Source organism: Mustela nigripes, chromosome 16 (assembly GCF_022355385.1).
Source record: "Mustela nigripes isolate SB6536 chromosome 16, MUSNIG.SB6536, whole genome shotgun sequence".
In the NCBI taxonomy this organism is placed as follows: Eukaryota; Metazoa; Chordata; class Mammalia; order Carnivora; family Mustelidae; genus Mustela; species Mustela nigripes.
The window spans coordinates 22,395,307-22,408,346 of record NC_081572.1 but is presented as its reverse complement, the minus strand read 5'-3'; the positions used below and the strand labels follow the sequence as shown (position 1 = coordinate 22,408,346).

Sequence of the window (13,040 nt, the reverse complement as noted above, 5' to 3'; positions counted from 1 at the left end):
AGGCTCCCTGCTGAGCAAGGAGCCCGATTCCTATCAAAATGTTTTGATACCACGCAGATACTTTTAGTAACTCAATTGCCTTCCACAAGAGCAAATTAACATGGTAATCATGTGTTAGGTTTTACAAATACAGCCATTTATGGGGCGCCTGGGTGGCACAGTGGGTTAAAGCCTCTGCCTTCAGCTCAGGTCATGTTCCCAGGGTCTGGGATCGTGCCCTGTATCTGGCTCTTTGCTTGGCAGGGAGCCTGCTTCCTCCTCTCTCTGCCTGATTATGATCTCTGTCAAATGAATAAAATAATATAAAAATCTTAAACAAACAAACAAACAAACAAACAACAAATACAGTCCTTTATGTGGTTTACGGGAAGGATACCTGTAACTCAAGTGTGCACACACACTCACACACCTGGGCCTTCCCCACATCACTCAGTGAACTCCGTTTGTGTCCACCATCTGACCATTCACCATCCCGTATCTTAAACTAAGCACAGTGCAGTTACCTTGGGTAACCTCTCAAATAGTAACTACTACCTGCAATTTACTTTAAGAACTCTGAACACAAATAACTAAGTTTTCACAGCAGAAATGGGAAAGTCTGTAAGTTTCTGTAATCACAAAACCAAGTACTGCACTAAGCAATTTCATTTTACAAAAGGTTTGGGGTTGTCAAGAAGAGTGACAGGTAGAAAAGAACAGAAAGACAAATTTCGGGAGCAAATAATTTTTAATTTTTTTTTTAAACAATTACACCAAAGAATCATGCAATGCTGCCAGCATTGGATGCAATCCTGGGCCACAAGTCTGCACACTCCTTTGCGACTGGTCCTGTGATAGCAGACCCTACATAAAAAAAAGAGTGAGATGACAGATAAGATCAGATAGACCCAGAGGTTAAATCATCCCATCTGGAAGACTTAGGCAACACTGTGGGGTTTCTTTCTTACCTTTCATTTCACCTTTATTGTTTACTATGACCCCCGCATTATCTTCAAAATAGAGAAACACACCATCTTTTCTCCGGTATGACTTTCGTTGTCGAATTACCACTGCTGGATGTACTAAGAGGGAAAACAGGACAGTAGTCACTAACCTGTCAGGTCCCAGTGCCACCACAAGAAAGCAGTTTACATCTCACCTAGTTTCCCAACACTTCCCACTTCAACAGAATGCAGACTCACCATTTGCTTTTCATTTCCTAAAGTGTGAGAGACAGTGCAAATACCACTCAGCCCTTAAGGAAAGACCTTACTTCAAGGGAAAACTGCCTGCACTTCCTACAAATGTAAATCTGTACTCTTCTTAAAACAATCAGCAACACTAGCACGAAACTTGCTAAGCACATTCTATAGTTGTTCCCACTTCACCCAACAGGTGGATGCTGTTAAGATCCTAGTATCACAAAATGGGACCCCCTCTTGGATGGAGTAAGTAGAGGCCCAGCTATTAATGAACTCATTAGATATATTCCATCCCAGTATATATCAAAACCTCCAAGAAAGCACATACCTTGATCTAAAAATTACTGCTTTTCAGAGTTTACTGGCATTAAATATGCACCGTGTTAGATTTTACAAGAGAAGTTCATTTACACACCAATTTAACCAAAGAAAACCTACAACAAGGTATGCATATATGTCTACACACTCCTTGAACCCCAGAAGTACATCCAAGATATTGACCACACACTCTACACCTTATCTCAAATGCCTAACTGTGGGCACATGTATTGTTGTATTAGAGCAAAAAGCTGGAATTAACCTATGTATTTCATGGCAAATACACAAAACAGAACCACTTAAAAATGATTATGTCGGGGCGCCTGGGTGGCTCGGTGGGTAAAGCCACACTGCCTTCAGCTCAGGTCATGATCTCAGGGTCCTGGGATCGAGTCCCGCATCTGGCTCTCTGCTCAGCAGGGAGCCTGCTTCCTCCTCTCTCTCTCTGCCTACTTGTGATCTCTCTCTGTCAAATAAATAAATAAAATCTTAAAGAAAAAAAAAAAAGATTATGTCTATCTAATTTTTCACATGTAGGACAGTATCTGTGAAGCAACGAGTTATGGGAAGGCTGTGGTCCCATTCAAACAGTAGTTTACAAGCTAATTTTTTGCATGTAACTCAAAAAGAAAGGCTGGGGCACCTGGTGGCTCGGTCAGTTAAGCATCTGCCTTTGACTCAGGTCATGATCTTGGGGTCCTGGGATGGAGCCCTGCATCGGGCTCTCTGCTCAGTGGGGAGTATGCTTCTCCCTCTACCCCTTCCCTGGGCCTGTATGCTTATTTGTTCTCAAATAAAGTAAAAGCTTAAAAAAAAAAAAAAAAAGACACAACAAAATATTAACAGTGGTCATCTCTTGGAAGTTTGAAGGTTGGATAATAGAAATTTAATTTCTATTTCCTATGTAATTATGTCTAGGGATGCCTCGGTGGCTCAGTGGGTTAAGCCTCTGCCTTCAGCTCAAGTCATGATCTCAAGGCCCTGGGATCGAGCAAGGAGCCTGCTTCCCCCCTCTCTCTGCCTACTTGTGACCTTTCTCTGTCAAATACTAAAATAAAATAAAATAAAATAAAATAAAATTTTAACTTTTGAGGAACAGTTTTCCTCAAAACTTAAGTTAAATTAAAAAAAAAAACCTACCAGCACTAAAATGAACCCTTTCCAGACCTTCATCTACAGCACTTAAAAGAACTGAAGTCAGACATCACCTGCATGCAAACCATGACCATCATTAGCTTAGACTCTGAACAAGTTACTTAAACTGACATTCAAGTGTTCCTTTTGTAAATAGGGATAACAGTTACATTTCCACATTCAACATCAGACACTGCAAATACAAGAATTTTTTTTTTTAAACAAGGACAGGGATCCTGGCTATCCTTGAGGCCATTATTATTTCTATATGTAAGATGGCCTCTGATCAGGGTTTTTTTTTTTCCCCCTCAGAAGAAATCTCCACACCCAACATGGGGTTCAAACTCACGATCCACCTGAGATCAAGCTGCATGCTCCACTGACTGAGCTAGCCAGGCAGCTCTACCTGATCAGGTTTTTAAGAATGAAATACACATTGAGGGGTAACTGGTATTTACTGAGAGCCTTCTCTGTTGGACCCTCATCTACTAATAACCATTTATTTTTTTAACTAGAAAAAACATTTTTTAATGTAAACTCTATGCCCAATGTGGGACCTGAACTCATGACGTGGGGATCAAGAGTCACATGCTCTTATGACTGAGCCAGCCAGGAGCCCTTACTCATAACCATTTAAATTCTCACAAATGACCAATCTAGCAGATGAATATGGCCACACACAAATCCAAGACTCTGGACTTCCAGAATTGCTCCTTTCCACATTTCTGTCTGTTATATGGAAGTCTAAGGTGAGAGAACGTATTCATTCAGCAGACACAAGGACAAGTAAGATTAATTAAGAGCTGGCAATTCACTATCTGGTCTGTCCCACCACAACCTGATTGAGACCAACAACACACCCTGCTGCCATCTCACCAACAGTGACAGTGGATTGCTCTGCCCTTCTCTGACAGCTTCCCAGGCCACAGACCAGACCCAGCAAGTGTTCTAAGAGGAGAGCCTGTCCAGTTGCATGTAGATCCCAATCTACACATCAATTAATCAATGCTTAACCACAATGCTTGCTACTCCACGCCCTCAAGTCGGTATTAAATGTAAACAAAGATTTCTGACCACCCCCACCAAATCATCAGCGGGTGGCAGGGGTGCTTGTACAGGCCTACAAGGAGAGACTGCAGTATGTAGCCAAGACCTGTATTTGCACTGTCCATCAAGAGATGGCTAGGACTTCTCAGAAGAGCAAGATACCCTAGATCAGAGACAGACTACTTAGGTACAGGAGGGAAGTTCAGGAGCTGAAGTTTAGTGCATGGAGTATCAGGAGCTCTAAAGCCAGACAGACAAATCAAAGTGCCCAAAACCCTCCCCATCAACTCATACACCTAGGGGGATTAAGTAATGAGCAGCTCCTACTTTAGTTTCTACCAGAAGACATTTGGAAGCAACCATGCTTAACTTTTGACAAGTCACAATTCTGAGTTAATCATAATTCTGAGTTAATCTCTTCTATAAAAACAAACAAAAATCATTCTTAGGGACGCCTGAGTGGGTTAAGCTGCTCCCTTCAGTTTGGGTCCCAGTGTCAGGGTCTCTGGATAGAGGCCCACATCAGGGTCCTTTCTTGGCAGGGAGCCCGCTTCTCTGTCTGCCTCTGCCTGCCACTCCCCCAATTGTGCTCTCTCTGTCAAATAAACAAATAAAGCCTAATTTTTTTTTTCCTTAAATCAGGAAGCATAGGTTTTTCTGTACTTACAAAGTGTTAGGTCAGAGGCCAAATGCTCTACATGCTCAGTTTATTACCCGAATCTAACAACCACTTGAGAAAGTATTCAAGGATCATTCTTCCCCTTCAAATCAGTAGTTCCAGAAAAGGAAACTTGCCTGACACCTGGTCAAGCTCTAAATGCCTACCAAAACAAACAAACAAACAAACAAACAAAAACAAACCATTTACTGGGGTGCCTGGTGGACCAGTCAGTAGAGCATGCGACTCCTGATCTCAGGGTAAGGAGTTCAAGTCCCTCCTTGGACTTAGAGATTACTCAAAAATGGAAACAAATACAGCAAGACCGGGTAGTGGAGAGCACTTAAGACAGCAAAAGCAGCAGAACTTCCATTGCAGGTATTTATCTCACACTGCCCCTCCAAGGAAACTGAGCCTTCAGAATGGTAAAATTATGATTCCATTTTCCAATAAAGGGAAAAATCCCTCAACTGCTCACCAGTTAAGGAAGATTCAGCGTTTCTACTCACCCTTCTTTCTGAGCTCTGGTTTGCCTTTCTTCACTGTGGCCATCACCATGTCACCCACACCCGCAGCAGGAAGTCTGTTCAATCGTCCCTTGATCCCCTTCACAGAGATGATATACAGATTTTTGGCTCCTATTGAGAATGTAAACAGTGATTTTTTGGGGGGGGGCGGGGACCTGTGTAACGTTTCCCCGGCACTTCCAGAGCCTCTCCCTCAGCTCACACTCCCAGTTAGTACCCCCCAACCAAGGCGGAACACCTTGTCACACCACCGATTGAAGCAAAACAACACAGCACGCTGCTGCTTCACCCAAAAGCAGTGTTTTTACTCTGCCCTTTCTTGACGGCTCAGTGGGTCATTAGTCAAGGCCCAACGAGTGCTTTTAAAAGGGGGAGCCTGGCGGAGTGCAGCTGAAGGTCTCACCTGTGTTGTCAGCACAGTTGATCACGGCGCCCACCGGAAGACCCAGGGAAATCCGGAATTTCGCACCGGAGGACCCACCACGTCCTGTGGGTAGGAAGGAAAACAGGATAGGGGTCACTGACTAGCCATGGTTCCGAGTTTCCCCTCACACTCGCACATGCTTTGGGCGACGGTATCCTCCAGTCCCTTTCTCTGGGACTCCGCCTACCCCTCCCCACGAGTCACCCGGTTCCCCATAGCGAACAGCCAATTCCTCACTGTTACCGCCCTTACGTTACGGTTAAGGGGCCTGAGCTACTCAACCCTCACTCCACCTTTTGCACCACGTAGTTCTCCCTGCAAGGCGGGAGATCGCACAAGTCGTCCACTCTGGGGCCTCAGCCAGTCTCACTTCAACACCATTACTGGAGTGCTAGGCGCAGAGGGATCCCGTCGGTTTGGTCTAAACTCCTGTCCGGATGCTGCCAACTCAACTCTCCAAGCACCCCCCCGCCGCCACTTTCGGCGGCCCTTCCAGTGCTCTCACAGCGCCCTCCTCTCCCTCTCCGCCCCAGAGAAGAGCAAAGCGCCCCAGCTGCCCATGGCCACCGCTCCGGGAGAGGCCAGCAGTCACCCCGCGACAGATGGCAAAGGATACTCAAAAGTCAAACCCTCACCTCGCTTCGACATCTTGGACGCCGGAAAGAGACAAAAAGGAAGTAGGTACAAAGGATTCTGGGATATGAACTTTGATGCCCCGCCCAGCCTCGTCACGTGACCCAGAGTTTGCGCAATCCTCCTCTTCCCCCCCCACCCCCGCCCCGCCCTCCGCAAGCACGCTGTCTTATCACGTAGTAAGTCGTGGACGTCGGGTTGAGTTCTCGTTGCGAAGTGGGAGGTGTGGGTGTTGAGGGCTGCTGGAGGAAATGACGCCCGGAGTCTCTTCTTTACGAGCTCTAAAGTTGTAGGGGATACAGAAACATTGGTTAATTTACCCAATAACGTCTACTGAGCACGTAGTATGTGTCAGGAACTTCGCTGGACACTCGAAATTAAGAAATGATTAAAAGGGCCTGTGTAGGAGCCTCAAAGAACACAAGAGAGTGGGGTATCGAGCGAGAAAGAGCTCTGAATGGTATCTTTAGGATGTGGTATTGGAAAAAAATTGTGTTGAAAAAGATTAAGAATAAAAATCAACAACCCCCACCCCAAAAAAGGATGTGGTTTTGAGTAAGTGCCATTTTAGCACTACAGATAATTCCATTTATGTATGTTTGGTCCCAGACTCATTTGTATTTCAGATATCTTTGTTTATCAGTTACCGTTTCGCGGCTTCAACCTCCTCTTCTGGCTTTTTTGCTTTTGCCGATGCATTCATTCAAACATACATTTATTGCATTGGTGGTTCAGTGGTATAATTCTCGCCTCCCATACATTTATTTATTTATTGGGTGCCTACTTTATGCCAGGTACTATCATGGGTATACATTAGACTGCATCAGGGAAAAACGCCAGATCAACATTTTTGCCCTTAAGGATTCTGCAAGGGTGGCAATGATAGTGGATATTCCGCACTAAATAGATACAATAACTGCAGTGTATCAGATAAGACGATGATGTGTACTATCGAAAAGTTAAAGTATCAGGTATCAGGAAGTCGGAATAGGGGCGAATTGCGATTTGAAACAATATGGTCAGGGTGGGCTTCATGGACGAAGTCGATATTAAAGCAAAGACTTTAGGTGAGGGAGTTAGCAATATGAATGTCTGGGAAGAACAGGGGAGAGAGTCATCAGCCAATTATCTGGCCCAAGGTGGAAGTGTGCCTAAGCAATATGAAGACCAGCAAGGAAGTGGATGTGACGGGACAGAGTAAGTGAAGGGAAGAGTCTCAGGTGAGAAGGTCAGAAGTAATGGAATGAGATTGTGTATGGCTTTGTACTATGGACTTCAGCATTTGGGGACTGGAATGAAGAACCGTTGCCCCAGGGTAAGCAGAGGGACATGATCTAATATTTCAGAAGGGTCACTCTAATTGAGACTAGAGTGTGGGAGAGGATGCAAAGTTGCAGATAAGGAGATGTGTTAGGAAGCTCTTGAAATACCCAGGAAAGGAATGATGGTGCTTCAGACTACAGTGGTAGCAGTGGAGGAAATGTGATATGGTCAGATTCTGGATATGTTTTGGAAGTAGAGCCAACAAAAGGCAAGGTGTGGAAAAAAATGAAGGAGTCAGATGTCTCCAAGGTTTTAGGTCTGAGTTGAAGATGTCATTGCTATCAACTGGGATAGGGAAAACTATGGAAGGAACAGATTTGTGGTTAAGAATAGGACATAAGTTGGGGTGCCTGGGTGGCTCAGTGGGTTAAAGCCTCTGCCTTCGGCTCAGGTCATGATCCCAGTGTCCTGGGATCGAGCCCCGCATCGGGCTCTCTGCTCAGCAGGGAGCCTGCTTCCTCCTCTCTGCCTGCCTCTCTGCCTACTTGTGATCTCTGTCAAATAAATAAATAAAATCTTAAAAAAAAAAAAAGAAGTAAGGGTAGGGGTGCCTGGCACCCCTATGTGGAGGGTGGAACTCTTAATTGCAGGGTTGTGGGTTTGAGTCCAATGTTGGGTGTAGAAATTAAAAATAAAAAATCTAGTGGCACCTGGGTGGCTCAGTGGGTTAGGCCTCTGCCTTCAACTCGAGTCATGATATCAGGATCCTGGGATCGAGCCCCACATAGGGCTCTCTGCTAGGCAGGGAGCCTGTTACCCCTCTCTCTCTGCCTGCCTCTCTGCCTACATGTGATCCTTCTTTCTCTCTCTCTCTCTGTAAAATAAGTAAATTTTTTAAACCTTTTTTTAAAAAATTCTAGGGATGCCTGGGTGGCTCAGCCGATTAAGTGGGTGCCTTTGGCTCCAGTCATGATCCCAGGACTCTGGAGTTGAGTCCCACATCAGACTCCCGGCTCAGCAAGGAGCCTACTTCTCCCTCTGCCTGCCGCTCTCCCCGCTTGTGCTCACTCGCTCTTTCTCTCTTTCTGACAAATAAGTAAACTTTTTAAAAAATGCAAGACAAAAAAACACTGAAAAATATTTTTAAAAAATAAAAAAAAGAAAAATCTAAAAAAGAAAAAAAAGTAAGGGCAAATAAAGACCACGAGCTAAGCTCTGGGGCACCTCAACATTAAGACGTCTATAAATCTGTACATTTATCAACCTCCCTTACCACTCTTAACATGCCTTCACTTGATCCTGCCAGCTTCTCTAGCTACCAGTTTTTCACGCTCCTTCACTTCTCAACCAAATTCCATGTGTTTCTCAATATGTGATTTCTTTACCAAATTAGTCTCTCTTGGTAAATGGAACTGCCATCCATCCGGGTGTCCCATCGGAGCCTCTTGTCCAAGTTCGTTTCAGTTCGTCTCCTAAACATTACAAGGGTGTCTGGCTGGCTCAGTGGGTAGAGATGTGACTCTTTTTTTTTTTTTTTAAGATTTTATTTATTTATTTGACACAGAGAGAGAGAGATCACAAGTAGGCAGAGAGGCAGGCAGAGAGAGAGGAGGAAGCAGGGTCCCCACCAAGCAGAGAGCCCGATGTGGGGCTCTAACCCAGGACCCTGACATCATGACCTGAGCCGAAGGCAGAGGTTTAACCCACTGAGCCACCCAGACACCCCGAGATGTGACTCTTGATCTCAGGGTTGAGTCCCATGTTGGGCATGGAGATTACTTAAAAAATAAAAAGCCTGTCATATCTATCCTCTTTTATCTTCTCTAATACTGCTCTGGTCCATGTCTTACCTAAGTTACTTCAGAAGCCTCCCAGCATACCTCCTGACCTCTGTTTCTCCCTCTACCTACTGACTATTCATACAATGGCCAGGAATAATTTTTCTGAAATACAAACATTACAACGCTGCCCTCCTGAAAATCCTCCAGTGGTTCTAGGGCTCATAGAATCAACGGTTAAAATCCCTATCATGGCCTGCTAGGCCCTGATCTGGTATTGCCCTATCTTGTCAGCCTTGCCTTACACCACATTTGCTCTTGTTCTCATGAGCTAACTTTTTTTTTTTTTAAAGATTTTATTTATTTATTTGACAGACAGAGATCACAAGCAGGCAGACAAAGCATGGTGGGGTGGGGTGGGGGAGAAGACTCCCTGCTGAGCAGAGAGCCTGATGCAGGGCTCAATCCCAGGACCCTGAGATCATGACCAGACCAAAAGGCAGAGGCTTAACTTGCTGAGCCACCCAGGCATCCCGTGAGTTAACTTTTTTGTCGACTTTTCTTAGCCTGATGCCCATGCTCCTGACTACCCACAGGCCTCATGCATGCTTGGAGTACTCTACCCTGCCTACTCTTGTCATGTACAACATGTCTACTGATTTTTTTAGATTTCAGCTTAACTGTCTCTAAGGGAAATCTGCCCTGACTCTCTTTCTACGTCATAAGTCTTAACACACGGCATTTTTCTCTCATATCTTTCATACTACTTATTACAGTTCATAAATATATATTTGAAGATTGTTTGTTGAATCAGCCCCCCCCCAAATAGTCTATAACTAGTCTATAAGCTTCATAAAGGTTGGGTCCACATCCTTTTGTTCAACAGTATATCCCTAGCTCTTTGCACGGAGTCTTGCTCAATAAATACATGTTGAATTGTTGCTGAACAAATGAAGAAATCAATTTTTTTTTAAGAAATCAATCTTGATCATCTCCATATGTCAGCATCCTTTCATGAAGAAGCTTTCCTTCGCTTATGGCAAAATTAGAAATATTTGGAAAATACAGCATTTCTTATAAAGCTACATTTGCTCAATTTAAAGGACTGCTTATTATTCTGGAATTATCTTCTTTCATCTTTTTTGGTGTTAAAAATGTTCTCTACAGGGGCGCCTGGGTGGCTCAGTGGGTTAAAGCCTCTGCTTTCAGCTCAGGTCATGATCTCAGGGTCCTGAGATCGAGCTCCGAGTTGGGCTCTCTGCTCAGCGGGGAGCCTCCTTCCTCCTCTCTCTCTGCCTGCCTCTCTGTATACTTGTGATCTCTGTCTGTCAAATGAATAAATAAGATCTTTAAAAGAAAAAAATGTTCCCTACAGCGCTCTTATTGGCTGCCCATCCTTCCAATGCTATTGTTTTTTTGGTCATTTCAATGGGAAATCATTGGTCTCTACTTCCTTATTTCCTACATGTACACATTCCTTCTCTGTAGCTTATGACTGAAATTATACTAGAAATGATATATATTGAAAATTTTTACTAAAAAGGTCACCATGACCTACTCATTTTCAAAATCCAAATGTCTTGGGGCACCTGGGTGGCTCAGTGGGTTAAAGCCTCTGCCTTCTGCTCAGGTCATGATCTCAGGGTCCTGGGATGATCTCAGGGTCAGGCTCTCAGCTCAGCAGGGAGCCTGCTTCCTTCTCTCTCTCCTCTCTCTCTGCCTGCCTCTCCATCTATTTGTGATTTCTCTCTGTCAAATAAATAAATAAAATCTTAAAAAAAAAAAAAAGAATGTGACTTCTTGGATCCCCCCAACAAACCTATGATATAGGTATTATTATCATTCTCATTTTACCAATAAGAAAATGGAGAAAAGGTGAAGTCATGTGTCCAAGATCACCCAGGTTGTGCAAGGCAGAGCTGGAATGCCACTCCAAACCTAGCTGATTCCCAAGCACAGTCTCTAAGCCACTATGCTCTTTCCTCCTGTATTTCCCTGGGTGATCACATCCAACCAGATGGCTTCAGTTGTCTTTTTGCTAACCACCACTCCCCTGTCTCTATCTCCAGCCCAGCCATTTCTGCGTAGCTCTCACCAATGTATGGAAATGGTGATTGGGAAACCACCCCACAGGCACTTCAAACCTGGCATGTCCAAAATATAAATCCTCATTTTACCAGGAAATCTGCTCTTCTGACTGTATTTATTTATTTTTTCTTTTTTACTTTTTAAAGTAAACAATGGGCCCCACACAGGGCTCAAACTCACAACCCCAAGATCAATGATTGTATTCTCTACCAACTGAGCCACCCAGGTTCCCCTATATTAGTCTTCTCAGTTGGTGCTACCACCAGTGTCTGACCATAACATTCCATTGCTTAAAACCCTGTGCTGGCCTTCTAGTGCTTATAGAATAAAATCTAAGCTCCTTAGCACAGTATGGGCATCTCTTCCTGAAATGGCTTACTTTCTCTCTGGCCTCATCTTCAATCACCTTTCCTCTTATACTTCATTCTTCAGAAACACCAAGCTACTTAGGATTTCAGGACTCGCTTTATCCTTCTGTTCTTCAACATTGTACTCAAATGTCATGTCTTCCCTGTGCCATTTTGCAACCCCAGGATGCTCTCTCCTGAGCCATCTCTTTACTTAAGAGTAGAGGTTCTCAAATTTTCATCTGAAGCCCCCTTAACATTCTTAAATTATTGGGAACCCCAAAGAGTTTTTGTTTATGTAGGTTGTATCTACTCACATTGACCAGACTAGCCATGAAAACTGAAATGTTGGGGTGCCTGGGTGGCTCAGTGGGTTAAAGCCTCTGTCTTCAGCTCAGGTCATGATCTCAGGGTCCTAGGATGGATCTGGTCCATGTCGGGCTCTCTGCTCAGCAGGGATCCTGCTTCCCCTTCTCTGCCTGCCTCTCTGCCTACTTGTGATCTCTGTCTGTCAAATAAATAAATAAAATCCTTTAAAAAACAAACTGTGAAATATTTAAGCATTTGTTAATTCACTGAGGATAATAAGTCCACTGCCTATTAAAAAATACATAACATCTTAACATGAAAAATACATGTTTCCAAACAAAAATAATTTAATGAGAAGAATGACTTTGCTTTACATGTTTTTGGAGATCCCTTTAATGTCTGGCTTAATGGAAGACACCTGGATTTTCATGTTCCCACTCTTAATCTGTCGTGATAGCACACACTGTGGCAGCCTTAGGAAAGTTCTATTGTGTACTCATGAAAAAACAAGAAACAGATCGTGTAGTCTTATGAAATGAGCTCTTCTCTTGCTACAAAGGGTCTCAGAGAGGTCTAGAAGAAATCCCCCCAGACCATATTTGGGAATTGACCTGGACAGAGAACCCTGGAATGGTTGCAGACATTCTATTCTCACCTTATAGGGTAACTGCACTGTTCTCCCGTTGACTCAGGTGTCAGAACCTGGAATCCTTGGTGCTGCAGCTTAACACTCTGCAGAACGGACAGGAGGATGCTTGCTTGGTTAGCATCTGCATCTCTTCTCTCTCCTGGTCTGGAGGGTGGTAGGGCTTAAAAGTGAATACAGTAGGGGGCACCCGGATTTGAACCGGGGACCTCTTGATCTGCAGTCAAATGCTCTACCCCTGAGCTATACCCCCTCTGCTGGAAAAAGAGGGATTATACTTTAATTGTAGTGTTTGCTGACCAGTCCTTCAGTGATTAATAATAGTTTAGTACCTGTGATTGACTGTTTCAGGCTTCCCGGGGTGATGCAAAGATCCAAAATGAGATTTCAGAGGGATTCTGGACGCAAGTGGCAGGGGAGGAATGTGAGGCCTGCTCTGACCCAGGCTTGAAGGTTCTGTGTAGGTGCGTGTGGACGGGATTCCCTCTTTCCATCAACTATAGGCTTTTCTTACCTATGGCATCTGGGAATTCTTCTGTGCATTGCCTGCATCCCAAGCTGTCCTAAATCCCCAGCCCAGTGCTTTGTGCAAGAGAGAAAACGCTTCCCCTGTTCTTCTTCAGACCCTCTCTGCTCCTGTACCAGAAGAACCTCTCTTGTCCCCATTCTCTGCATCTTCTTCAGTCA

The 13,040-nt window shown here is 44.2% G+C and overlaps 1 protein-coding gene and 2 non-coding genes across 3 annotated transcripts; all 3 read right to left on the bottom strand.

The window, feature by feature from the left end:
* Positions 1 to 708: 708 nt before the first annotated feature.
* On the bottom strand, positions 709 to 6,027 carry RPL23 (ribosomal protein L23). Its single transcript, XM_059379625.1, has 5 exons — positions 5,925 to 6,027; positions 5,269 to 5,352; positions 4,848 to 4,976; positions 948 to 1,061; positions 709 to 843 (listed from the first exon to the last, which is right to left on the bottom strand). Exons 1-5 carry the CDS (start codon positions 5,935 to 5,937, stop codon positions 761 to 763), a joined length of 423 nt encoding a protein of 140 aa, XP_059235608.1. The 5' UTR covers positions 5,938 to 6,027; the 3' UTR covers positions 709 to 760.
* LOC132004621 (small nucleolar RNA SNORA21) lies at positions 5,103 to 5,237 on the bottom strand. Its single transcript, XR_009400575.1, has one exon. It is a non-coding gene; the product is annotated as a small nucleolar RNA SNORA21 (small nucleolar RNA).
* A 6,507-nt stretch (positions 6,028 to 12,534) lies between the features above and the next one.
* TRNAC-GCA (transfer RNA cysteine (anticodon GCA)) lies at positions 12,535 to 12,606 on the bottom strand. Its single transcript has one exon. It is a non-coding gene; the product is annotated as a tRNA-Cys (tRNA).
* Positions 12,607 to 13,040: the final 434 nt, after the last annotated feature.